The sequence below is a fragment of the Meles meles genome, chromosome 11, assembly GCF_922984935.1.
Source record: "Meles meles chromosome 11, mMelMel3.1 paternal haplotype, whole genome shotgun sequence".
NCBI lineage: Eukaryota > Metazoa > Chordata > Mammalia > Carnivora > Mustelidae > Meles > Meles meles.
Window position 1 is genome coordinate 1,408,778 of NC_060076.1, and position 26,089 is coordinate 1,434,866.

The 26,089-nt window shown below is 63.4% G+C and overlaps 1 protein-coding gene across 1 annotated transcript in view; it reads left to right on the forward strand.

Moving 5' to 3' along the window:
* The window catches only part of QSOX2 (quiescin sulfhydryl oxidase 2), a gene marked incomplete at its 5' end in the record, with an annotated part of 29,541 nt that continues 3,452 nt past the window's right edge, over nucleotides 1–26,089 (forward strand). Inside the window, 11 exons of the mRNA XM_046023018.1 lie at nucleotides 1–388; nucleotides 13,127–13,227; nucleotides 14,984–15,032; nucleotides 15,633–15,738; nucleotides 15,883–15,973; nucleotides 17,220–17,365; nucleotides 18,600–18,734; nucleotides 18,950–19,079; nucleotides 20,934–21,056; nucleotides 22,328–22,478; nucleotides 25,328–25,516. Coding sequence (XP_045878974.1) covers nucleotides 1–388; nucleotides 13,127–13,227; nucleotides 14,984–15,032; nucleotides 15,633–15,738; nucleotides 15,883–15,973; nucleotides 17,220–17,365; nucleotides 18,600–18,734; nucleotides 18,950–19,079; nucleotides 20,934–21,056; nucleotides 22,328–22,478; nucleotides 25,328–25,516 — 1,609 coding nt within the window. The remainder of the gene's footprint in view (nucleotides 389–13,126; nucleotides 13,228–14,983; nucleotides 15,033–15,632; nucleotides 15,739–15,882; nucleotides 15,974–17,219; nucleotides 17,366–18,599; nucleotides 18,735–18,949; nucleotides 19,080–20,933; nucleotides 21,057–22,327; nucleotides 22,479–25,327; nucleotides 25,517–26,089) is intronic.

The following is a 26,089-nucleotide window of genomic DNA, read 5'->3' on the forward strand; positions in this document are numbered from 1 at the left end:
GGCCGGGCGCGCGCGGCGCACGTGACGCCGGTTGCCAGGGTGAAAGGTCAGGCGCGCCGCGGCACTCCCAACATGGCGGCGGCGGCGGCCCGCAGCCAGGGAGCCCCGGCCCCGGCGGGGACGGCGGCGGCGGCGGCGACGGCCCGAGCCCGGCGGCTGCCCCCGCTGCTCGTGCTGCTGGCGGCGGCGGCGGCGGGCCCCGGGGCGGGCGGCGCGGCGCGGCTGTACCGCGCGGGCGAGGACGCCGTGTGGGTGCTGGACAGCGGCAGCGTGCGCGGGGCCACGGCCAACAGCTCGGCCGCGTGGCTCGTGCAGTTCTACTCCTCGTGGTGCGGCCACTGCATCGGCTACGCGCCCACCTGGCGGGCCCTGGCCGGGGACGTGCGAGGTGAGGCGCGCCCGCGCGCGACCCCGGCGGCCCGGGCCGCAGCCGCAGCCCCCGGGGGAGCCCGGCGGGGCGGGAGGCGGCGCCCGCAGGGGTAGATGTCCCCGCTGCGTCCCCGAGCCCCTGCCCGTGAACCCTTTCCCGCCGGCGGCGCGTACGGCGGGCGCTCGGAGCGGGCGGGCGGCTTGGCCCTCCGGGTGCGCCGGACGCCTGCGGGGGCCGCCCGCGCCGCCCGCCGGGGACCGGGCCCGGGGCTCCTCGCCGGCCCCGCACGGCTCAGCTGGGGCGCGGTGGGGGGCGTCGGCGGCACCCGCCCCTCCAGCTGAGCTTGGAGTCGGAGCTGCCCCCGCTCGGGGAGGCCGGCCGCGGTCCAGCTGGCGCTCGCTAACCTCTAATTACGCGTTTCCGCGGGCAGGAGCGGAGCAAATTGCTGCACTTTCTTCTGCGCTTTTGTTTCTGGGTCTGACATCTTCCTCTGCTGTGATTTTCTCTCCGTCACGGGACAGACTCATACGCTACTTTACTGACTAAGTAAGATTTTTGTGCAAAATCGTAAATGATTATCTTTATTTTATTTTTAAGATTTTATTTATTTGACAGATGGAGATCACAAGCAGGCAGAGAGGCAGGTAGAGAGAGGAGGAAGCAGGCTCCCCGCGGAGCAGAGAGCCCGATGCGGGGCTCGATCCCGGGACCCTGAGATCATGACCTGAGCCGAAGGCAGAGGCTTAACCCACTGAGCCACCCAGGCGCCCCAACAAATGATTATCTTTAAGATGTGTTCTCCTCTTACTTTAGAGTGTTGGGAGCCTTTTTATTTTTATTTTTTTAACAGATTTTATTCACTCATTTGACAGACAGATCACAAGCACGCAGAGAGGCAGGTGGACGGGTAGGGAGAAGCAGGCTCCCCGCTGAGCAGAGAGCCCGACGCAGGGCTCGATCCCAGGACCCTGAGATCATGACCCAAACCAAAGGCAGGCACCCAACCTCCTGGCTCGGGGCGTCCCTGCCATGTTGGGATTCTTGACTCTGAAGGCTTTGTTCTCCGATCTCGTTTTCTTAAGTTTGGACCCAAGGTCAGAGCCTAGGAGGTGGACAGACTGCCCCTTAAAGGTTCTTTTAAAGCCTTTTCTCTGAGAACAAGCAGGCGTTTTAATAATAGAACTTTTCAGTTGTCATCTGCTTCTCAGCGGCGGACGTGACACGTAAATTCAGACGCAGACGGGGGTGTCTGTGCAAAACATTTGTCATCTGTTTCGTGCGCGTTTTGATTCTCTCGTTGGGCGTCTGAAACAGAAGTGCCGTGAGCCAGATTCGAACATCGCAGACTGTTCTGTGTTGAACCAGCATGTAAGGGGCCTCGAAAATTGTCCCTGGAGCTTGGAAGGAAGGTTCCTTCTAGAAACGAGGGCGGTAAAATCCGTACCTAACGGTGTGATTAACTCAGCTGTTAGCTGAATACGGTTCTCGGAACGGGATTGGACGCTGTCCAAGTCAGGCCTGTGGTGGAAGGGAGATGTGGCTGGAAGTGAAAAGCAGCTGTGGTCTGAGGGAGGACAGCTGCGGGGACACCTGGGCAGAGCCCTCAGCACTGGGGAGTGGCCCACTTGGGATCCCCAAAGAGAGGTCACCTGGGGACTTGCTAGCCCCATCAGTCACTTGTGAATTCGGTGGTCCAGTCCCTGGGGCACACAGACCTTGCCCTGGGCCACCACAGACACCTCTCAGCACCCCTCTTCAAATGGAGAGCACCCAGCCGACTTTTCCCGTCCACCACTCCAACCCCATCTCGAGGCTTCTGGAAAGTGGGATGGGCTTGGCTCCCCGGTGAGATTGCCTGGGGTCAGGGGAGCTCTGTCTCCTGCCGTCCCTTCACCCCTTCACCGTAACTGCCTCAGGGGCCTCTGCCGTTTGCCCCAAGGCGAAGGGACAAAGGGACCGGAAGCAGGAGGGGTAGTCTGCAGGGGTGGGGCTCCTCCCAGCTCTGCAGAACAGCTGAGGGGGCCTTTGTTTTTCTAAAAGACAGGTTGGAGTTTCACACTTCACTGACATTTTCAAGGTTTTGAAGTAAGTGTTCTTCCTGGTAAGAAGGCTTAACTAACAAAAGGTCCGCTGTTGGGTGTCGCCAAATGCTGCTCGGGTGTTTCTGTAGATCTGGCTTAGGCCTGTCAGTTCTAAATCCTTCGCAAAACAGAGCCCTGCTGTGTTCCTGGAAATCATTTAGCCCCGAGCTGTGGCCTTAGCACCGCTTGTGATGCCTTGTGATGCCGCCACCGCATTCGGCCCCTGAGCTGTCTCTGAAGTAGCTCTACGGAAACTTGGTCACCCCAAGACTGTCCCTGTCGGGGTCAGGGTCACCGAGGCCTCAGCCTCTGTTCTTGTGGGTCTCGCATGTGCTCCCGTCTTGCTGGAGCAGGCAGATTCTCTGCAGCAGCCCCGGAGTTCTAGGTGAGGCTCCAAGGGGAGCCGGGACTTGGCGGGCAGTCACTCACGGCGCACGCCTCCTCTCCCTGCTCTGTGCGGCGCTCTTGGTGTCGCCCGTGTCCTGGATGGTGACGCCAAGTCGTTCTCTTAGGGTCACACAGCTGAGTGACAGGCCCTGTGGCCCCCTCTGCGTGGTGGCCATGAGGCAGGGGTGCGTTCCTGCCCCCATGAGGCAGGGGTGCGTTCCTGCCCCCAGTCCACTCTGGCTTGCCCCTTGGGCTCCTCACCACGCAGTCTGGTCTTCCCAGCCACGCCGGCCTCTTGGAGATGAGCTGGGACTGCTTGGTGTCCCAAGCAGTGGTGGTCCCATGGACCCACATTCAAGCAGAGAGGGTGGAGAGCAGGGGTGGCGGCTGATGGGGGAGGGGTGACGACACCAGCAAGAGCGACTGGTCAGTGCACCTGCAGGGGTGTGCAAGGTGGGGAGCCGCAGGAGGCTTCCGGGAGTCTGCCTGCCGGGAGAGCGTGGACAGAAGGTGGCAGGCAGGCAGGGGTGACGTATGCCTGTTATGGCCCCAGGAAAGCCTGTTGTGCCCCCAGCCCTGGCCCAGGTAGCTGTGGTTAGCCCTGAGTGAGTCACGCCCGTGAGACCCAGACTCTGTGACGACTGTGGCCAGAGGAGCACCACTGCGGCACTGCCAAGCTCAGTGATGCCAGGTGTGAGAACCAGGTCATCGGGGCACCGGGAAGACGAGTGGGGGGACTGGGGGCTTTTCCTCTCTCTGGCCGGCATTGTGAGGCTTCAGCTGTTTGCCAGGGGAGAGGCTCGCGGCCGGGATGGCAGTGTCCCATCGGGCTCTGGAACAGCCGCCCAGGACTGTGTGTGGAGCTCGCTTAACCCCTGCGCTGGGGTGGGAGCGCCGCAGAGACCCCCCTCCACTCCCGGAGGACGCCGAGCAGAGTGTGCCCGGACTCCGTCCACCTCCGGTAACTTCTGGATGGCTCAGCTGGACTCTGCTGCTCACTGCGTGGGCTCCATTTCTACCCAGGCTTACACGTGTTTGTTTCTTTTTGTTTAATGTAAGCTCCTTGCCCAGCGTGCAGCCCAGCACAGGGTCTGAACCCGAGACCGTGACCTGAGCTGAGATCACGAGTCAGACACTCAACTAAGCCAGCCGGGCGCCCCTACCCAGGCCTGTGTACCTTAAACTTGCTCTTGACCTTGGAGCCTGTCCAAGAAGACCTTGTTGAAGCAGGAAATGGCCTGCACAGGGGAAAAAGCGTTGTCCGGTGGCTGGAACGGGCAGACCCCACCACCCTGGCTTCCCCTGGAGGGAGAACCCCCCAGTGCAGCTCTGCCTTCCAGACAGCCCTCCTCTTGCTCCCTCTTCCACCCCAGAGGGGAATGACTCGGTGCTGTGATCGTTTTCTGGGACAGATTGATGCTTGCCTGAAGTCAGACTCACAGAGACCTTTGATTAGAACTTGGCAAGTAGCGGTACGAGGTTCAATCCTGTAGGTTAAGAACAGAGTTACTGGAAGGGTAAACTTGAAATAAATTCCAGTTTGCTGTCACACAGAAGCTGCGTCTTTGACAGGTGTGTTTTCAGGCTGTGGTATGGAAAGTGGGCAGGCCTGGGAGCGGAGCGGAGCGTGGCTTACAGACTCCTGTGGGTGCCCCTGGAGGCCGCAGGGCCTCCCAGCTGGTGCCCTCCCCCCGTCTGGTTGGGGTGGCCTGACATTTTGTCAACCAAGCGGTTTGCATTCAGTGTAGAGTGTTTCTGTCCTTTGTGTGGTGGGGTCTAGACAGGTGCGAGAGGCAGGAGGTAGGGAGGGTACGAGTTGAATGAGGCGAGTACCCCGAAGCTAGACCTTTGAAATAGTTTGCATTTTACTTGGTAAAATAGACTGTCTCTTTTGTGTTTGTATGAATGCCTCCATCTGCCAGCGCGTAAACCGAAATTCTCCCTCTGCTGCTTTCCTCGGGAGCCTTCCCGCCCAACACGGACGGGCTTCTTTTCCCGGACAGACAAAGGCCTGGTGAGGTGTCAGCCCACCCCTCCGCTCAGCGGCCCAGTTCGGGCGGGCGGGCGGGCCGGCTGAGCTCTGCAGAGTGCTTGAGGCCTGGTATCCAGACGGCCTCTGTGTGCTGGCCCGTGGCACTGTCCTCTTCCCGTCCGTGCTCCCGCGTGCCCCCTACGGAAGTAGAACCTGATGTCAGTCCTGTGTGTTGGAATTTGTCCTGAGTATGTTCTGTGTGGCCCTGGTAGGTGCGAGAAACCGTGAACAGGACAGGGAAGATCCGAGTGGAGCCTTGTGTCTCAGAGGAAAGGACAGTGAACGGAAACACAAAATGAGGCGAATGGAAGGTCACGAGTCCCAGGAGAGTAAACCGAGCGATTGCATGGGCACCAGGTGGCGGGGAAGGCGTCGGGTGGCATGTGACACTCAGAACATGAGGGACACTCCACAGCCAGTGTGCCACGGCCCCGAGACGGGCAGGACCACGGGCATCCGAGGACTGCCAGGGGCCACCATGGCTGTCCGGTGGGAGGGGCAGCCGGCGGGAGGACTGCAGGAAGGAGGAGCAGCTTTAAGGAGGCGGTTAGATGGTTTGGTTTCTCGGTTTAAAATGCGGCTGGCCCTGGAGAACCGAGGGCCAGGAGTGACTGGGGCGGGGTGAGCCTGCCCTCCCAGCACCCGCCGCCTCCAGGGGGCACTGACGGACCAGGGGCGGCAGATTGGGGGTGGGGGGAAGGAACCGCGGGGTGGGGACACTTGTCTTGCTGCTGCAGGCAGGGTCTTGGAGTTGACCCTTCGTAGTTTGTGGACAGGAGGAAGGACTGCGTTCTAGGCAGTGTTGTGTTTTCGGATCCATGAGTTTTGGTCAAAGCTCACCCAGTGGGACGTCATCCCTCTGGGGAGCCCAGCGGGCGCGGCCATTTCCGGCGTGTATTTCAAGGGCACAGCCCATGTCCCTGCCCTGAGCCACTTTCCACGCTGGGCTAGTTTTTTTCTACATCCTGCCATTACGAAACATTATTTGAAACCTGAAACTATGAAAAAAGAGGGCTGGCGTGTCCTTTCCATGTCATCGGGCCTCGTGTCACGGGCTCCCCCTGGGGCTAGTTTTCCGAGGGACGTCCCGGTGTTGGACCCGGCGTGCTCACTCTTGGCTAAAGGCTCTGACTCACCCACCTCATCTGATGGAGGAACAGAGTCCTGTCCGGAGGAAAAGGGAACCCAGCAGTTGGGGGCTTCCTGCCCTGCTGGGCATTCGTCTGCTGTGTCTCGCAGCCGGCAGTTCCTGGGGGGCCGGGTGCTCCATCCACGTGCCCCTGACCCACTCCTTCAGCGCTCAGTCTGGGAGCACCTTGGGTGCCCATTTGTCCTGCGTGTGTACGAGTCATGCCTTTTTTTTTTTTTGGAAATTGGTCCCTGACACTCGCCGCGAGTGGATGCAGGGTCTGGAGCCCTCCCGTTGGCGAAGTTACCAAGTGTCTGGTTTCCCAGAGGCAGCAAAGGGGGGCCTCCTGGGCGCGGAGTTTCCTCGGAGCCCCCGTGGGCGGTTCGGCAGCAGTCGGCATCCCCAGCGCCCACACTCTGGGGGTAACGCTGCCCCTCTGGCCCTTTCACCGCGCCATAAGGACAAGCAGTGGTTAAAATCCAGGGAAACCAAGGTTTTCTTTTATCTTCTGCACCTCTAAGCCGTCGGCAGTTATGTCCTGTTTCAGAAGGCAGGTCCACCACCGCCTGGCTGCCTGGGAAGGTTGGAGGACTTTGGCGGCTAGAAAGCAAGAGTTGGTGACTGCGGTCGGGGCCGCCTCGGTTTCCCCGTGGCCGCGTCTGCAGCCCAGACCCCGTGCGTCCCCGAGCCCGGCGGCCCCGACTCCTCACCTGGGAAGGCAGCCGGCGCCCCTGAGAGGAGCTGGCTCCCCTCTTCCAGGGGGCAGGGCAGGGCAGGACCAAGGGACCTCCTTTCTTTGTCATCCGGGAGGTTGTGGCTGGGACAGCCTAGTGGGGACAGCAAGTAGGGAGGGGATGTGCACGTCTGGGCCGGGTAGGGCGTGCGGGGAGGGCTCGGGCCCCACATCCAATGGGTCAGCTGCCTTGTGCCTAGTTCCCCCAGAGTCCGTGGGGCCCGACGGGTGGCCACATGTGAACGTTGGACCTGCCCAGGGGTACAGGGTGGGTCAGGACACTGTCTACCCAGAATCCCGGTGCTGGGCTGGGCGCTGACCTGAAGAGAGACTGTCTCGTCCTCGCTCACCATAGCTGCTGGAGCCCGCGGACGGCCGCCTTGTCCCGTATTTCTGGGCACCAGGATGGGAGGTGTTAACCGGTCTGCAGTCTCTGTGCCGCCAGGACCCCGCGCCGCTGGTCAGAGTGATGTCACTCCTCCCCCTGCAGTGTGTGAGTCCCTCCCGGAACCCGCACCCTCACAGGACTGGCCCAGCCCCTAACTGGAGCCGCCCGTGTTGGCCACTCCCCGACCCAAGCTGCCTGCTGGCCTCTCCCCTTCCGTCCCTGCCTCTGGGACCCTGGTCAGTCACCAGCGTCTGCGAGGACGGCAGTTCCCAGGGTCACTGGGAGTTTGCCATTGGCCTGCGCGAGTGCGTGTCTCCTGCTGCCCCGCTGGCTGTGGGGAGTGTTCAGGACACGTTCCGGCAGCAGACACCACGCAGCCGTGCCGTGCGCCGGGCTGTCACCCACCTGTCCTCACACCCCCTTGGAGGGAGGTGTTATCTGGCCTCTGTGTTGTGCCCGCGAGGCAGCGCAGGCACAAAGACCGCGAAGTTGCGCAGCTTCTCCAGACCCGGTAAGAGACAGAGCAGGATGTGGGCTGCGCGGTCCGCCTGATGGGTGTCCTCGTGCCATCTGGCACCGCCTGCCCTCTGTCTGCTCCAGACGGGCCTGCTGGTATGGGGATAGGACAGGCCACTCCGGGGACACCTGGAAGCCTGGTGGGAGTGAACTTAGTAAAGGGGGCAGAGGCCAGGACATGTCAGGACGTGACCTCAGAAGAAGGACATGTCGTGTGGCTGTTGGCGGGGTGAGGTGAAACGCAGCCAGACGAGAGGGGGGCCTGTCCTGACTGTGTGGCTGGTTGAGAATGGCCTTGCTCCCAAGACCGTGGGGAGCCATCAGGGTCCTCTCGGGGCCGTACCCGGTCCCAGCTTGCTGCCACCTGCGTGCAGTGCAGCGGGTAGGGACAGCCTCCGCCCCGGGCGGCTCCCAGAGCCCTGCGGGTGCCCGTCGCCAGCACAGCCTTGGCGACGTCTCCTGCTTCTGCACGCAGGCCTCCCCTCTGTCAGGCAGAGAAGAAGCCCCCTCCCGTCCCCCACGTCCCTGGGGTGGCACGTCGTCAGCACGGCGCCGGCAGAGGAGGTGGGCCTGTCGTGTGCGGCTCGCCCTGCGTGGGGATGGGCAGGCACAGCCGTGCTCAGGCGAAAACGGAGTCAGAGTGTCACGGGGAGGAAGGGGCAGAGGAGGTGAGGACCGCCAGCCACCTGGCGCTTTTGTGACGCCAGGCGACAGTTTCCTGGTTACTGTCCTCAAAGTCAGGATGGCCCAGCTCGGGGGCAGAAGGCTCCTCGCGGCTGGGGCAGCCCCGAGGCCCGGGCAAGGGAGGCGGCACTGGGTGACCCTCATTTAGCCCGCGGGGCCAGGCACCGGCTCCCTCGCCTGTAAAGTCACGTCACAGTCGTGGGCACGGAGCTGGGCTGGGCTGCCGTGGGTCAGAGCGTTTTTAGATTGTGGAGTCCTGCACGAGATGGAGGCGGTTACGTGGCCGCCCTTGCAGAGCAACGTGGCTCTTGGGGGTTGGGCCGAGCCCTGGGGGCACCGGGAGTGGGAAGCAACCCCTCTGCCGTGTCGCTGCGTGGGGCCGCTCGGCTGCACCTGCGGCTCGGAGAGGGGCTCCCCGCGTCGTGGACGCAGCTCCTGCCAGTGCATGTAGACCGTGGTCGGGTGGAGGGATGGTGGAAAGTATGCTGGCAATACAAGGAGAAGTGCTTTTTCCCAAGAACTGGTTTTCTGGGTGTTTCACGAGGAGACACGGTGCAGAGACTTGTTGAGGAACTGGTTGACTCGTTCCACACCTGACCATGTGCGGGTCAGAGGAGCACGCGTGTCGCGTGGTGGGGGCGGGCTGGATTTGAAGGAGGGAGGGTCTTCGTCGGAGCTGGTAGGATGAAGGGAGAGCAGAGCCTTGCGCCTGTGCCGGTCAGCACACTCGTGTTGCCTGTGACGGCAGGTGACAGTTCCCACCAAGCGGACTGTGAACCCGGGGCAGATTCTTTTTTTTTTTTTTTTTAAGATTTTATTTATTTATTTGTCAGAGAGAGAGAGAGAGCGAGCGATCACAGGCAGACAGAGTGGCAGGCAGAGGCAGAGGAGAAGCAGGCTCCCCTCCGAGCAAGGAACCCAACATGGGACTCGATCCCAGGACGCTGGGATCATGACCTGAGCCAAAGGCAGCTGCTTAACCAACTGAGCCACCCAGGCGTCCCCGGGGCAGATTCTTTAATCCGTCTGACTCTCAGCTCCCGCATCTGTAACGTCCCGCCTGTTTCACCCGGCAACTTCCGTAGGTGGTGACTTGGTAAGAAAGCTTGAAAAGTACGGTGTAGTTGACTTCCTTTTTGGATGCAAGGCTGGTGGGGAGCTTTTCTTGCCATTTTAACTGTGCCTGGGCAGAAAGTCAGGGCAGGCCTTTCTGTGCAGGTGACATTTGTGTTGAAATCGATGAATAAGGCAGCAAGTATAAGCTGGAGGAAAGCGTGTTCCCCCAAGAAAGAGCAGCTGCGAAGGTCCTGGGGCAGGAGGGTGCTTGGACCTGTCTGTGGTTTGAGGGGAGCAGTGAATGAGGAAGAGACGAGGGTACAAGTCAGCTGATGAAATGGCAGAAATGCGCAGAATCTGGAAGGTTCTGAGGACACGTAGGAAGTGGTCTTGCCTGCAGACATGCATGCCTTGCTGCGGGCAACCCTCCGGGGTCCTTTCCAACCGAGGTTAGGATTTGAAGAATCATACAGTTCAGTCTCGATCAGAATGTTTCTTCTTATCACGGAAGCGCAGGAGCTGGGAGCAGCTGGCGGATGCTGGGGCCCGGGGGAAGTCCGCCGGGAAGAAGAGCAGCCCAGTCAGTGCGGCCGGTTTGCAGGAGGTGTGGGAGCCTGGCTGCTGGCCGCCGCCCGGGGACACAGACTTTATCCTGCATGTGCTCAGAGCTGGGCACCCGATGGCGCTGCTGAGTCACGGTCGGGGGCGGCTGCAGAGGGGCACAGGGACCAGCGGCTGCTTTCCAGCCCTTCCTCTCATCTGGGGCTGCGGGCTGAGCCTGAGGCCGGACAGCCTCTAGTTCTCGGGGGCACAGCAGCACGCCACCCTGCCTTCGGGGTTACCAGGCCGTTCACAGGGGCTGACAGCCGTTCTTACCTCCGCGTGGGAAGCCGGCACGTTCCCGCTGTCCCCTTGCCCTGTTAGACTCAGGAGGGTAATTGCAGTGCGGCTGGTGCCGCCGTGGCCTTGGGTCGGGTTCGATTCAGCATCCTCACATGCAGCGTCACGACCTGGGGCTGTCCCGTGGGGCGCTGTCGGAGCCTCTCGACCCCGGGGGCTCCGGCAGTGGGAACTGAGCACAGCACGAGTAGCCACGGGGCTCAGTGTCCGCCGGCCCCCGCACCCTGGGGCTGCGGTGTGATTCTTGTGTGTGACGTGCTTAGTAAGAAGACTCGAGAACAAGGAAGTCAGACCAAGTCCCACCGCGAAAACCAGGCCGTCGCGAGCATCGAGGAGTGCGCGCCTTCGGCTGCTTTCCCGCTCCGCTGGCTTGATGATTTGTCGCGATTCTCCCAACGCTCAGGGTTAGCCCGTGGGGCAGGTCTTCATTTTCTCACGCGCTCGTTCTGGGCAGTGGGTGCTTTTATTTTTTTAAGCATGAAATGACAGCGTGTCATGGAAATTCCCAGTAAACAGCGAAACCCTGCGCTTGTGAGGCAGGGACGAGGAGGCAAACAGGAGGCGTTTTGGCAAGATGAATGGGAAGAGAAGCGAGGACGACAGGCTGGGGGAGGCCCCCCCCAACAGGGCCGTGGGGGTGCGCGTGGCAGGGGGGCCGCTGCCGTGCGGGAGGAGCACGCAGGATGGAGGCTGCCGACGAGAGCGCCGTGTGGCAGGTGGAGGCCACCGCCCTGGAGGGCCCCGCGTGCAGGTGGGGGCCGCCGCGGCGGAGGGGGCGGCTGTGGGGGGGCTGCCGCTGCGGCGGAGGGCAATGCTGGCACGGCGCTGAGCTCCCGCTCTGGGCCATCTGCTGCCCTAATTGGATGCGAGTATTAACTGTCCTTCCTTGGTTCCGTGTAATCCGAGACTCCAGAGAGATGTGACCTGTGGTTCCCGAAGTTTCTGTGATTCTTGCTTGGAGCCCTCTGAAGTGGCCTCGGGGCGGGACTTGGTTTCGGGGAAGCAACATGAGCGGAACGGTGTTTGGTCCTCGGTGGTGAAAGCCAGCGGTGGGTCTTCCCACGGCGTTGACGCTGGTCGCTGGCTTCGTGAGGACGGAGGATGGAGGACGGAGCAGGGAGGAGGGAGGAAGGAGGACGGAGGATGGAGGGAGGAGGAGGACAGAGCAGGGAGGAGGGTGGAGGGAGGCGAGTAGTTCTAGCGCAAATGGTGCCTCAGTTGGGCAACCGGGAAGCTACGGACTTGGCCGCGTCCAGGAGTGCTCGTGTGGTACGGGATCCGGTCACGTCTGGTGGCTCTCTCCTCCCAGGCCCGTGTTCAGTGTGTAGCCTCTGAAGTTCAGGATCGCAGCCAGGACCCGGCAAACCTGTGTGACGTGACTTTTGACCGGATGACGGCATTAGCCCGGCGGTGCCCTGTCAGCACGCCCGGCAGCACGGGGCCTCCTCGGGGTCTGTGTGGGACCCTCGTGAGCCCCCACGCGGCACTCCCTTAGCTGCAGGGGACCAGGAGTGGACCCGCCCACCGCCCCTGGTGGCCCCGTGGCCAGTGTCTGTGGAGGGTCTGCGTCCTGCTGCGGTGTCTGCAGACCGCCGCGCCCCGTGTCCTGCTTCCTCGGGCTGCCCCTAAGGAGCCGGGAGGTGTCTGGCGGCGTTAACCGGGACGTCCTCGGGGGAGGGATCAAATCTTTTAAAGAGAGAACCTCACTTTTTGGAGGATCCCGGGGAAGCCGTGCCTTTGAGACTGGCAGCCACGGGGCCGAGCCATGCACATGTCTGCCTGTGCGCACCGCGCCTCGGGGCTGCATGAGCCAGGCCCCTCTGTGCACAGGCGTCCCGCCCGTCCGTGACGGGGTGAGAGGACATGCCGCCACGTTCGGGGAGGGGGGAGGGCGGTCTGTCAGTAGGAAGGGAGGAAGGGAGGGAGCCAGAGGTCACCCACCCACAGGGCCAGCTGGGAAGCCATCTCCCCAGAGGCTCAGACGTGAGTCTCGGCGCAGGTGCACGCAGGCCCGGGGAGGTAAGCAGAGACGTGCGGTCGGCCCAGCCCTGGTGTTGGGGGGACCCGGGGTCTTCGACAGGAAGTGCGTGGGGCAGAGGGCTGTAGATGGAAAGACACACGGTCAGTCACAGCCTCCTGACCAGTGAAACTTAAGGAGAGGTGAATCCTGAGGGGGGGGGGGAGAGAGAGAGAGAGTGAGAGAGACTCGGTGTGACCGCGGCCACTGCTGGCCGTGACCAGGCGGTGGGACTGTTGAGTGGAAGCGTGTTTGGAGGGAGGGGGCTGCCCGGCCGGAGACCTTGTGGTAGTCCCATGTGGCGACATTCCCATGAGAAAATCTTTAAAGATAAGCAAAATCTGTGTGTAAAACCGCACCTGTTCTACTCTTAGGACCGGCGCCAGCCAGCATTAGGGGCTCTGGGGGAGGCGTCCACGGAGAGTAGAAGCTGCTTCCCAGAAAGAATGCGGCTCAGACGCCGTGGCCACAGGTTCTCATTTGCACGAGAGCCCGGGAGTGCCGTCGCTAAGCACGCGCGGCCGGGCCTCTCCGTCTGCGGGCGCTCTCGGCGGCCCCTGGGGCGGGCCAGCGCCCGCCAGCTTCCTTCCGGCAGAGCCGTGCTTGGTGGGAGCGGGGCGGCTTGCACACTGGGCAGTCCGTTGGCCATGTTGTCCGCGATGGGCGCATCCTGAAGCCTGGGGAGGCTGTTCTCCCCTCCAGCCTGACACACGAGTGCTCTCGGCACGTGCGGGCTGGATCCAGGACCTGAGGGGCGGCGTGGGCCGGTGGGCCGGTGGCCCGTGTGGATGCGGGCCCACGCCCGCGCGGAAGGTCACACTCCTGTGTTTCAGACTGGTCTGCTGCCATCCGCGTCGCCGCTCTGGACTGCGGGGAGGAGGAGAACTACGAGGTGTGCCGAGCCTACGACATCCACTTCTACCCCACCTTCCGGGTGAGTGCCCTGCCCTGCCTCGCGCCGGCTCTTCCCCTCTTCCCGCCCCGCCGGAGGGGCACCTGCCCGCGGGATCTACCGCGTGTGTTGCTCCTGCACCCGGGCACGTGGGGGTGGCACTTGGGACTTGGCAGGAACTCGTTTGCACAGGGTCACCCCTGGTGTTCCGCCCTCTTGGGTTGTGTGTGTCGTGGGGGCTGTACGTGCGCATCGGGGCCCTCCGGCGCATCCTGTATCTGGTGGGTCAGGTTGTCAGAGCGACACCTGGCAGGTGGCCTTTGGATGGCCCTACAGGCAGGTTTTACTGTGTTTTGTTTTGTTTTTTAAGATTTTATTTATTTGACAGAGAGAGACAGCGAGAGAGGGAACCCAAACGGGGAGTAGGAGAGGGAGAAGCAGGCTTCCCGCAGAGCAGGGAGCCCGATGCAGGGCTCGATCCCAGGACCCTGGGATATGACCTGAGGCAGAGGCTTAACGACTGAGCCACCCAGGTGCCCCAATTTTACCCTTTTCTTCCACGGGGGCCGAGAGTGAGCGGATCTGTTGAGAAGGTTCCAAAGGTGCACGTGCAGGGACTGCGTGCACCCGTGTGTGTGCATGTGTGCACGTGTGCGCGCGCTGCGGTCCCGCAGGGGACATGTCCCAGAAAACATGTGGCCTCTGGGGAAGCTTGGGGGCCCCCAGTCTTCCAGCCCCAAAACCCTGGGCTCCGTGCGGCCCAGTCCCGGTGCTGTCCTGCTGCTCCCGTGGCCGGGCTCGGTGGCAGCCGCACCTCCACCCCCAGGGACGCTCCTCCAGAGCTTCACAGCCTCACCCTCGACTTCCCCGTCTGAGTTTTATCGTGTTTTAGCCGACTCGCAGGGTGCTGTGCCGGCTGTGAGCCCCAGGCCTTCGGTCTTGCACTAAGCAGGTTTGCCGAGAGCTCCCGCATCCTCCGCGGTGGCTCCGGAGCTCTGAGGACGGCTGCCTGTGTGACCGCGGCCACGTCTTCTGTTCAAGCGCGCTGTGTCCCGCAGCTGCTCCTTCCGCGTGCCGCAAGGCGCTCGGGGCCTTGCAGCTTTCGTGACTGATGGGCAGGAGTCCCGGGCCCGTTCTCGACGCTGACCTTTCTTTCCGCTGCGAGAACGGAGAGGCTCTTCCCCCGGTTCGCGCTTCTCACCCCCTTCAGCATCTCTCCTAGCGAAGAAGGTTTTTAACTTGAAGAGTTTCTTCTCCTGCCCCGAGATGTCCCATGGCATCTGTCACCCGCACCGTAGGTCGGAGCCGGCCACTAGGATGCACGTTGGTGTCGGGAGTCAGGGAAAGCGCCGGCTGCGTGGCCTGGCTTCTGGCCCTCCTGGGTCAGAGAGCGTAGATCACGGAACCCCGGGCGTCAGCCCGAAACGTGGATGGCTGCAGACGCGCGTGGAAATGTGCGGCTCCTTCTCAGTTAACGGGAACTTGCTGGAGCAGATTAACTCAAGCTCTCTTAAAACGACGGTCATTGTCTTGCTTCAAGATTAAACATTTGCGCACGGGGCGCCTCGGGCGCTCAGCAGGTTAAGCGTCTGCCTTCGGCTCAGGTCATGATCTCAGGGTCCTGGGATCAAGCCCCGCATCGGGCTCTGTGCTCCGCGGGGAGCCTGCTTCCTCCCTTTCTTCGCCTGCCTCTCTGCCTGCTTGTGATCTGTCTGTCAAATAGAAAAACAAGAGATTAAACATGTGCACAGACACCAGGTCTGGCTGTTTATTACTTGTTCTGTGTTTTTCCTCTTAGTATTTCAAGGCGTTTACAAAGGACTTTACAACTGGAGAAAATTTTAAAGGTAAGGACAAGTTTTATATTTTGTTGTCAGGGTCGCCTCAGAAACCCGTTTAGGCGAAGGTGATTTCAGGAGAGCAGGGAGCCGTGGGACGGGTCCGTGGGCTCCACGCCTGCGTCAGCGACTGCGTCGGCCCTTCTGACCGCCGGTCCTCGGCCGGCTCAGCATGTCGTTTCGGCGGCGATTTTTATTCCGGGTTTTGCCTTCCTTGTGAAATTTGACAGTGAAGTCTTTTTTTTTTTTTAAGTAAACTCCTCACTCAAAAATATTCGGAGAAGTTCATGCACCCCGTGCTTGCCTCGTGAATTGTGTGAGGGCCCCTCCCCCTGCCCCGGGGAGCCAGTGCCCAGGTCAGGCTCCCGGGGACGGCGGGTCTCCAGCAGGGTCGCCGGGCGTGTGCTGCGCCCTCCGTCTCCACGCCGTGTGTGTGAGACTGGCCCCTGGTGCCCATTCGTTCCCACACCAGTCGCCGCGTGCTCTGTCCTGTGCACCCACCGTGGTCTGTTGACGACCGTCGGTGCGTCCTGCCCGTGTCCGTGCGGTGCCGTCCGGGGCCCTGGGGCCGTGGCACTCCACGCGGTGACGGTGGCTGCCTCCCTGCAGGGCCTGACCGAGAGCTGCAGACGGTGAGGCGGACAATGATCGACTTCCTGCAGAACCACACAGACGCAGACAGGCCGCCCGCATGCCCACCGTTGGACCCCATTCCGTGCGTAGTTGCGTGAAGAGGGGAGCGTTGGGGCTGGAGCCGAATTTCCTAAACACGGATTTGTGTTAAGTGGCGTGGGTGCTGCATGGGAGGGCCAGCCCGCTCTCTTGGAAGCACTGAACGCCTCTTTGTTTCTCTCAAAAGGCCCAGCGACGTCCTTTCCCTTGTGGACACTCGCGGTGGCCGTTACGTGGCCGTCCTGTTTGAGAGCCACGGCTCCTATGTCGGCCGTGAGGTACCGTATCCGTGTCTGTCCCCCTCTCTCCATGAGTGTGCCGCGATTCGGTTTCCCCACGGTAGTGACCTCATCCTCCGGCCTGTGGCCTTCCCGCGTCTCGCTCCCGTTAATTCTTGGGACGTTGTGGTGTGGCTCAGCGGATCAGCTGGTTCACAGAAAACACCGTGAGAAGGGGCCTTGACGGCGAAGCGGGGACCCGAGTGGGGCCCCTAGACCCAGCTTTCAGGGCGCCCTGCCTCTTCCCTCGAGGCTCTTTATTTCTTACTCGTCGACGTCGCCATCAGGATTTTTTCTCGGCTGTGTTGGAAACACTCAACTTTTCCGCCAGGTCCAAGATTATATAAAACATCGTTTCTACGGTGGAACTTTCTTCTGTTCTCTTTTCGTACGTGGGGTCTGAAGCCTCTGCTCCTGGTGCCAGACTCCGGCGTGGAGGACAGGAGGTCCCTCAGGGCGCAGGGAGCGGCTGGCTGCTGGAGCTCTCCTGCTTGTGCCTGGCACCTTCCGCCGCCTCCCGCTCACCTGCTGCCTGCCTCCTGGCCGCGTCGCCGCCTCCGGGAGCTCTGGGCGGGAAGGCGGGACACCGTGTGCTCCTGGCAGGTGCTCTCGTCGGTGCACGCTCAGGCGGAGGCTACGAGTATCAGCAGTCAGAACGCCGCACCGGGCCTATGCCTCCGAGTTCCGGCGACATCGTGCCGCCGTCTCTGTGGCTGACCGGAACTCCCCGGGTGGCAGGGAGCATAGGAGGAGCCAGCAGCAGCCGGACCCAGCGTCCTCACCTGGCACCCCCGGCGCTGTCCCAAGGCCGCCTCTCCCTGCTGTGCACTTGCGTCCTCGGCGTCCCTCTCTTCCCGCACGCAGGCAGGACGGGCGGGTGGCTGCGGCCATTCCCCGGAGGGCAGTCCTCCGTGGGGCCGGGGTGGAGAGCCTGGCGCGCGCTTCTGGCAACGCCCCGCTTGGGACGCGCGTCCTCTGTGGCTGAACGAAGCTGACCGATGCGGGTTCCACACCCCGTCGCGTTGGTGGTGCGCCAGCCTCGGGGGTCGCTCTCACGCCACCCCAGCTCCTACGGTGCTGCTGCTGTGACCCTTCTGCTCCGTCCCTGTGCCTGTGCCTTCAGCCCAAGCAGGGAAGGCCGGGCTTCGTCCAGATGACACCGTTCGCGGTTTTCATGCTCACGCTGCTTTGTGCTCCTGAGACGCGGCCCCCACAGCGAAGGTGATGTTGCTTTCTCCGTCCACAGGTGATCTTAGACCTGCTTCCGTACGAGAACATCGTGGTGAAGAGAGTGCTGGACGCAGAGAAGGGCTTCCTGGAGAAACTCGGTGTCTCTTCCCTTCCCTCCTGTTACTTGGTTTACCCAAATGGGACGCGTGGATTAATTAACGTGTAAGTGCCGTTTGACTTCAGGAGTGTTGCGACCCCTGGCAGGATCTGGGGACCCCTCCAAGTGTGGGAGCCTCCTCTGGGCTAGATGCCACGCGCCTCGTCACAGTTAGGAGCACAGAACCCGCCTGGACGCCATCTGCGTGCCCCGAGTGCCACTAGAAAGTGAACAGCCCTCAGCAGGGTGGGGAAGGGCCCCAGGTGGGAAGGTGAGACGGGGTCCTGGTGCCTGTGGTGTCTGCCCTAGCCCCAGGAGGCCTGCCTGCCCTGGGGGTTGCCCGCCCAGACCCTGGCTGGGAGGTGCCCACATAGCCGGCAATGACTCGGCCACTCTTGGCGCGTCTCAGTGTGCTGGGACACGCCCAGCCAGGACGTGCTCCCTGGGCTCCTGGCTCGTCTGGGAAGCGGCCTCCCCAGAGCCTGGGAAGCGCCCCGGTCCTTGGGTAGGTTTCCCTTCTGAAGAAGCGGAAGTCAGGGTGGGCGTGGCCGCCTCCGTGGATTGGGTGGCTCATGCGGTCCTCTGCCAGCGGGCTCGTCCTGGCCCCGCCCCCTGGGGCTGGCCCCGCAGCAGAGGGTACCAGCGCCGCGTCTGCAGCAGACACTGCCCCAACGGAGCGTCCCTGAGCGGAATGCCATTTTGAAGAGAAATGCTTGTTCCACGCTCCAAGCCCCGTTGGTAGCACTTGTGCACGGGAAGTGACGCGGATGTCGGAGTCGGAGGAGCCGTGGATGTCGTTGATGAGCCTGAGCTCCTTTGGAGGGGCTCGGGAGTCGAGTGCGCGCTCCTCCCCAGCCGGGCCAGGGCCCTCCGGCCCTCGGATACCCCTGCAGCCCTGACTGCCCGACCCCCCGCTTGCAGCTGGCAGGGCACCGGCAGAGGCCCTGGGCATGCTGGAAGCCGCAGCCAAGGAAACCTGTTACTGGTCCTCACTGTGGCTACAGCTCGGTGATTTGTGGCTCCATCTTAACCTCCAGGTCGGGGGGGGGGGGGGCACGCCCCCCCGACGCCCATGCTACCAGCACCCTGCCCTGCTGCCCGCGCACCTGCAACCAAGGCCCAGAGCATGGGTGGGCTGGGGGGTCCGGACAGGCTCCGTCCCTTGCGGAGGGAGGGCTCTTCTCGCTCGGGGGACCCGGGGGCCTGGGGGACCGGCGCGTGTTCCGACACCTGCGGAGGGGGGACCAGGCCCCTGGAGGCGCCCTGGCCTGCGCCCACACCTGGCCCCCTTTCTCGCAGCGGGAAGCCCCTCCGATCGTTTTTTTCCTCTTATTTGAAGTCCTTACCGGATGTCAGGAAAAAATTGCTTTCGTTGCCTGAAAAACCCAACAAGGAAGAGAATCCCGAAGTCGTCGTTTGGAGAGAATTTGACAGGCAGGTACCCTCCGGCCTTAGCTGGCCCGGGCGAGGCTGCGTGCGCGGGCGTCGTGCAGCCCTGAGCGATGGGCTTTGCTCAGACACACCCCTGCCGGCTGTGGGGGAATTGCCGCTGTCGTCCTGTGGGGAGCGGGGGTCCCTCGGGGTGGGCGCAGGGACGGCGTATTCAGGCGACGAAGGTGCTCACCAGGCCTCGCGGTGTTTGCTCTCAGGTCGAAGCTCCACACGGCGGACCTGGAGTCGGGGCTGCACCATCTCCTGAGGGTGGAGCTGGCTGCCCACAAGTCCCTCGCGGGGGCTGAGCTGCGGACACTCAAGGACTTCGTCACCGTCCTCGCCAGGGTGCGCCGCATCTCACCCGGGCCGCAGGGGGGGCTCAGGAGGGCACCTGGGGGCGTGGCGGGCAGCGCAGCCGACCTCAGTCGGAGGACTGCTCTGTCTCCAGCAGCTCGGGCCTGCGCTGGCTCTGTCCCTGCTCAGCACGCGCCAGTTCTGAGCCCCGGCCATGTGGCGGAGGCCAGGTCGCTGCTTGCCGGGTGACCAGACGAGGTGTCGGGGCGGGGCTGGGGACGTGCGGGCAGGGAAGCTGCGGCAGGCAGAGGGCACGAGGAGGCCGCCCAGCAGCCCTCCCTGCGCAGGTGTGTCCAGTGGGCCGGGTGCAGGGGTGGCAGCACCTTCGCGGGCGGGCGGAGCGGTGAGGGTGCGCGGGCGGAGCGGTGAGGGTGCGCGGGCGGGCGGTGAGGGTGCGCGGGCGGAGCGATGAGGGTGCGCGGGCGGGTTGGCGTCAGTCGGGAGCTGTGGCTGTCGGGTCACCTTTCTACCAGGAGCCCTTAGCTGCCGGGCCAAGAACCCAAGGCCTGCTGTTTCCTTGGGCCAGAGCAGCAGGAAGCGGGAGGTCATCCCTCTTCCCCAGGGAGTACCTGGGGCCCCTCTGCGCTCTCACGGCGGGGAAGGCCTCGGTCACAGTGGCCTGAGGACAGAGCGCTTTGCCCGCGTCTGGCATCGCAGTCATGCCTGTTGTCTCGAAGAGAGGGAAGCTTTGCTCGGAAGGACTTCTCTCGGGGCACCCGGCTGGCTTTGTCGATGGCTCTGCGGCTCTTGATTTCGGGGTTGGGGGTTCAGGCCCCACACTGGGATAGCGATGACTTAAAAATAGGTAAGTGGCTTCTCTTGCGGCAGGTGAGGGGCTTGGTACAGTAATTCCTGTCCAACGCTTCTACGGTGTGTCGGACACTTGTGTCCCATGACTTTGGAAAGAGAAGGAAGGAGGCCAGACTCACAGCCCCAGGAGAGTGAGTCACGTGACGTGTTCCCGGGGAAGACAGGTTGTGTAGGCAGGTGTGTGGCCGGCGGTCCCGGCCCAGAGCCCCGCGGTCCTCCCTCCTCCGCCTCCTCGTCCTCTGCCTCAGGCGTGCAGCTCTGTGGTCAGGGAGACGGTCCGTTGTTCTTTCTGAAGCTTCGCTGGACCTGGAAGCTAGAGGCTGGCGTGTCGCTAGCGGCACGTTGTGACGCACGCGGCAAACGGGGTCCTGCAGCCGTGAGCTGTGCTGGCCCCGGGGCAGTGGGGCTCCACCGGCCCTGAGCTCTGGGCGGCGTCAAGTCTGGCATGTGGGGAAGGGCCGCGCCCTCGGTCGCCAAGCCGGTGCTGCTCTGAGCGCGAGGGGACGCAGCTGTGTGGCCGGCACAGACGCTTCGTTAACAGGCACAATGCACCCTCCGGGATGAAAGCCCCTGTGGGATGCGCCCCTTGCTTGGTTCCGCAGTCAGACAGCAGAGGGGGAGGCGGAGGGAGCACGGAGTGCGGCAGGTGGGCCTGCGTGCGTTAGCTCGAGCGGGATCAGTCAGTCGCGGCGCTTCCAGAAAGGGCCGCAGGGCCCTCCACCCCGGGATGCAAAAGGCAGGTGGTGGCCGTGTCGTCTGTCACCGTGAAGCAGTTGCCGGCAGGGGCTCCGAGCTGGTGGGCGAGGTGCAGGCGGCCGTGCGAGCGGGAGGCCCGCCTGCGGCTCCTCCGTCCCCCTGCTCTGTGCTCCGGACAGACCCCCACCCCAGCCCTAGGGGAGAGCCCTGGGACCTCACCCAGCAGACCGGGTGGGTCCGTGTCAGGCAGACCCCTCCTGGCCTAGGTCCCCAGGGACGGCTGTGCCGTGGGCGGCGTCTCCCCCGAACCGTCTCTGAGTGCGGTGCTTCCTCGCACAGCTGTTCCCCGGCCGGGCGCCGGTCAGGAAGCTGCTGGAGACGCTGCAGGAGTGGCTGGCCAGCCTTCCCCTGGACAGGATCCCCTACAACGCCGTGCTTGACCTGGTCAACAACAAGATGCGGGTGAGCCCCCCGCATCCTCCTGCTCTCCCTCCCTGCCCAGGAGCCCGGCCACGTCCCGCCCCACCGTGGCCCGCAGGTCCCACCGTCCCTGTTCCTGGGACGCACTCCGCATGTCGCCTCTGCCTGTGGCGAGGTCGGCTGAGGCCACGGGAGGCGTGCTGTGACACGGCGGACAGTGGGTGCTCGGCCTCTTGTGTTACTTGTGTTTGTGGTAAATGCCTCAGTCTTACAGTCAAAAGGCTGATAAAACCATGTGCTCAGGGGCGCCTGGGTGGCTCAGTGGTTTAAGCCACTGCCTTCGGCTCAGGTCATGATCTCAGGGTCCTGGGATCGAGTCCTGCACCAGGCTCTCTGCTCTGCAGGGAGCCTGCTTCCCTCTCACTCTCTCTGCCTGCCTCTCTGCCTACTTGTGATCTCTCTGTCAAATAAATAAATAAAATCTTTAAAAAAAAAAACAAAAAAAAAACCATGTGCTCGGTGAGACGCGGGGAGGCCCCGCCAGCGTCCCCGGGTGAGGTCTCCTCCCTCCTGCCCCAGCTCTCGGAAGCTCCAGTCAGGACGTGAGCCACACGTCGGGTGCTCACTGGCGCCTTGCTGTCCGGCAGCACAGAGACGTGCTGGGTGCTGGCCTTGACCTCCTCCTGGCCTCCCCCCAGCCTGGAGGCCCCCACAGGCTCCTTGGCTACAGGGTCTGTCCGCATGCACGTCCCTGTGGGAACCACGTGCTTCAGGCCCCGTGGACAAGCCCTGTGCCAGCCGGCCTGCCGGGAGACGCAGGCCATGGCTATGGACTTGGCGTTGGAAGCCCCTGCTCGGCTGCGTGCACGTGGACCCTGGGCTGTTAGGGCCTCGGCACTCCACGGATGCCGCCGTGAGCCACACCTGCTCCGGCTGAGAACCGCTGGGCCTCTGGGTGGTTTCTCTTACCCTGCCCCAGTGGGTGGCAGCGCCGGTTAAGTGACTCTAACGCTCGAGGCGGGGAGCCCGGACGCTTTCCTGAAGCTGCATTGATCCGATACCACGAACCATCCCGTCCCTGCCGGGGCAAGGAAAGGCACAGGCTCCGTCCCCCTAGTCTGAGAGCTCCTTTGGTGGAATAGAGGCTTTGTTTTCGCTGGTTCGGTGTGGAATTTAAATACACGCGTAAGGAGACATGGGGTTGACAAAATTCTGACGCGTGAACACTGGGTGTAACCAGCGCCCGCTCAAGCCGGAGGACGCTCGCCAGCTCCTTTAACACTGAAGTCATCCCATTCTCTCCGTGCTGACAGATCTCTGGAATATTCCTTACTGATCACGTAACGTGGGTTGGATGTCAAGGAAGCCGTCCGGAGCTCAGGGGCTACACGTGCTCTCTCTGGCAGCTGTTCCACACTCTGACTGTCGAAGCCGGGGCCCGCCCAGAGGCGCTGGATGGTACAGGTACGCGCTGTCCCCACGCGGGCCCAGGGCACGCCGAGCCCACCTGCCACGTTCGCTGTGCTGGGGCCTGTCAGTGTCCTGAGCAGCGGTGCTTGAGGGGACACGTCCCCGGGGCTGCCAGGGGGGTGCCGGGCTAAGGAACGTGGAGGGGAGCGTCTTGCCTGCGCAGGCGCCGGGTCCTCCGGAGCTCACCAGCCTGTGCGCGGCTGACATGTGGGGACAGTGTCAGAACGAGGGCACACGGCCAGGACCTCCTTTCTCGCAAAAGCATGAGCCGAGTGAAGCGCGTTCAGACACGTCTGCTTGGTACGTGTGGTCGTGAAACACGCCGACAGCTTAGCTTTCTGCGGGAGCGTCTGTGGGCCAGGGACTCCGACGGCGCTGGGCCCGGGGTCCCGGTGCTGGTGTCTGGCGAGCCTGCGGGCCCGGTGCCGCCTGGCACGGGGGTGTCATCAGGCATCTGCCCTGCGTGGAGCCCCTCCCCTGCTTGCTTGTGGGGCGGCGGCAGGACTCGGGGCCTTGCTGGCGGTCGGCCGGCGGCGCTCCCAGTTCCTCGCCACGTGGCAGCCGGCTCTGCAGGCCAGTGGGCGTGTCCTCGGTGCGCGGCCGGTCACTTCTGCTGTGGGCCCGGTTAGCGGTGCGCGGCCAGCCTGGCCTGCCCGGGGAGGGCCGAGCCCGCCGAGCGTGTGGGAGCGGCAGCCCCGGGCCGTCGGAGAGGCCACCTACACGGAGAGCTTAAAAGCCACAAGAGGTCAGGTTGGTGTTAATAATGTTTGTCTTCGGGCGGTCACTGAAGCGGAGCAGTCGCGGTTGTGGCCCCACAGCAGGGACGATGTGCAGGGGCTTCTCCACTCCGGGCTCCGCCGTGCACTTCCCCTGTGAGGCTGGCCTCTGGCCGCTGCGGGCGGGTCGTGTTTCGTTTACCGTTTATTCTCTTAAAGATTTTACATACTTACTTGACCCGGGGTGGGGAGCACACGCAAGCCAGGGAGAGGGAGAAGCAGGCTCCCCGCTGAGCAGGGAGTCCAGCCATGGCCGTGGGGCTCGATCCCGGGACCCTGGGGTCATGACCTGAGCCGAAGGCAGACGCTTCGCCGACGGAGCCCCCAGGTCCCCGACCACCTGCCCTCTAGTCCGCGCTTGGACCAGGCAGCTGCAGACGCTGCTCTGCTGAGTGAAGGTGGGGCTCCCTCCCTCCCCGGTTTCGGTCCGGAAAGACTGGAACGTGCATACGTCCTGCTCCAGAACACAGCGAACCAAACGCTGGGGCTTGAGAGAACCGTGGCTTTATGTGCTTGGGATTCAGTGTAGGTCACCCCAGCTCCCCACGGCCCCGGGCTTAGGAAGGACCTTGGGGCTGGGCCAGATGGCACAGGACGTCTTGTGGCACGGTCCGTCGGTCAAACGGGCCTTGCCAGACCTGGGTCCGTGGTGGGGTAGAGCGGCTTCCGGTGCTGGGGGAGTCAGTGTAGTCGCCGCAGGGGGACGGGCTGTGTGTGGGAGTGAGCCTCGGGGTGATGCGGACGGCCACGTCTCGGGGACCTGGCGGGGGACGCGCTCCGCTCTGCGGGAGCTCACAGCGTCGGGCCGGACGGCGGCCGAGCAGCAGGGCACGCCGTCGGCAAGGAGCCACACCGAGGAGCACAGCTCGTGCCCGGAGAACTGGGTCAGATGGACGCAGCCGGATTAGGTCTTGGGAGGTTTTTCCTCTCCTTAGTGCGTGTGTAAACCCCATCGACTAAACCGCCGCATCCTCTAATCCCCCGCAGGTAGGGCTTTATGGCTCTTGTCCTCTCTGAAGATTAGGGCGGTCGGGCTGCAGTGGTTTGCGAGGGCGACAAGAGGAGGATTACCCGGGACGCGTGGCAGCTGGCGGCCGGGAGAGAAGGGCTGGGAGCTGAGCCTTGGGAGGGCCGGCCGGCAACGTGTCCTCATCGCGTGCGCACCGGCCCCCGCCGCCCTCGGAGACACGCCGCGCGGAGGAGATGGTGGCTGTCCGCTCGGCCAGGGCTTCTGCTGCCCCTGGGGAGGTCTGCCGGTCCACGAGGGGTGTGGGCGCGGGCCCCCCGCGAGCGGAACCACACGGGGAAGGAGGAGATCACAGGAGGGCCTGCTCTCCATTGACACAGATTCTGTCTCAAGCATGACTTTTTTTCCCCCCAATTACTTCGCTACGTGTCTTCTAATGCTCACATTTAATCTGCTTTAATCTCACAGCGTCTCGCTCCCTGGCTCAGTCCCCCCCCATTAGCTGTCTGAAGGGAGTCGCCGGCGCCAGCCCCGTGACCGCCCCCCGCCCCCGTTTGCTGTTCTCAGGGGTCCTCATTTTACTGAGACGGTGGCTGCTTCCCCTGCTGTTGGGGGCCGCGTCTTCGGACAGTCATGTTCCGCGTTCACGGTGTCTTTACGCAGCGCGTCCTGGCGGCGCCTGCACCCACACCCGGGACACACAGTCCATGTGGCATTGCCTCTCGTGGACAGGGTCAGCATCTCAAGAGGGGGCAGGTCCTCGCCTGCTGCTGCCCTGTCGTGCCCTGGAGGGAGCCCTGGTGCATCGCGGCCTCGGGCTGGTTTTCCCGGCTGTTGTGCACACCCTGGAGCGCGTGCTGCGCTGGACACGGGCTGTGGATCTGCTCTCCAGGGGACACGAGCCACCCCTTCTGGACGCGGCAGGCGTCCAGGAGATGCTGCTTTCTCCCTATGTCCTTCCCGCACAGACAAGCAGGGCCGTCCCGCGGGCCCCGGGGTAGGCACTGGGCCCGTTCCCGGCTCCTGACGCCAGCCCGAGCCCTGGGGCCTGTGGACACGCTCCTGTAGTGCGGACGCGCTCTGCCCCCGCCCCCCCGTAGGTCTGGAGGACGACCCCCAGGCCGTGCTGCAGACCATCCGGAGGTACATGCGCACCTTCTTCGGCTGCAAGGCGTGCAGCGAGCACTTCGAGGCGGCGGCTAAAGCGTCCATGGGCGCAGTGAAAACCTCGGACCGAGCGGTTCTCTGGCTGTGGGAGACTCACAACCTAGTCAACAGCCGCCTGGCAGGTGAGCAGAAGCCACCCTGGGGCGGCCAAGCCCGGGGCCGGAGGGGCCGCCGCAGCGGGGGTGAGGCCGTGTACGCAGACGTCCGTCAGAGCGAGGCTGTGTAGACGGGTGGCTGCCCGGAGGACAGCCGAGGACGCAGCCACCCCAGGCCGCCGGCGTCCCTGCCTCTCCCCACTCCTCCCCCTCGGGGAGCCTGCCGGGCCCCGCGGACAGTGGGTGGCAGAGGACTGGGGTCGAACCGGTGTCCGGAAAGCCGTTGGCGGCGCCGCGGTCTGTCAGCGACGCCCACCGCCGGGCGGCTTTGTGTGTCTCCTCCCGGCTAACTCAGCCTCTGCCCCAAATCACCGGCAGATTGAAATTAGGCTTAGCCATAATTCTGCTGACGGATAAGTCTTAATAGAGATGAGTAGAAAAAACCACTAAACTATTGGTTTTTATTTAATCCACCGTGTCAGGAAACGCTACGACCGAAGCACTAAAGAGAATTGGTTTTTCTTTGCCCTCAGAGCTGCTGCGGCTCAGCTCGCAAGGCCACAAAACCTCCGCTTGCCGCGGGGGGTCCGTCCACGGCTG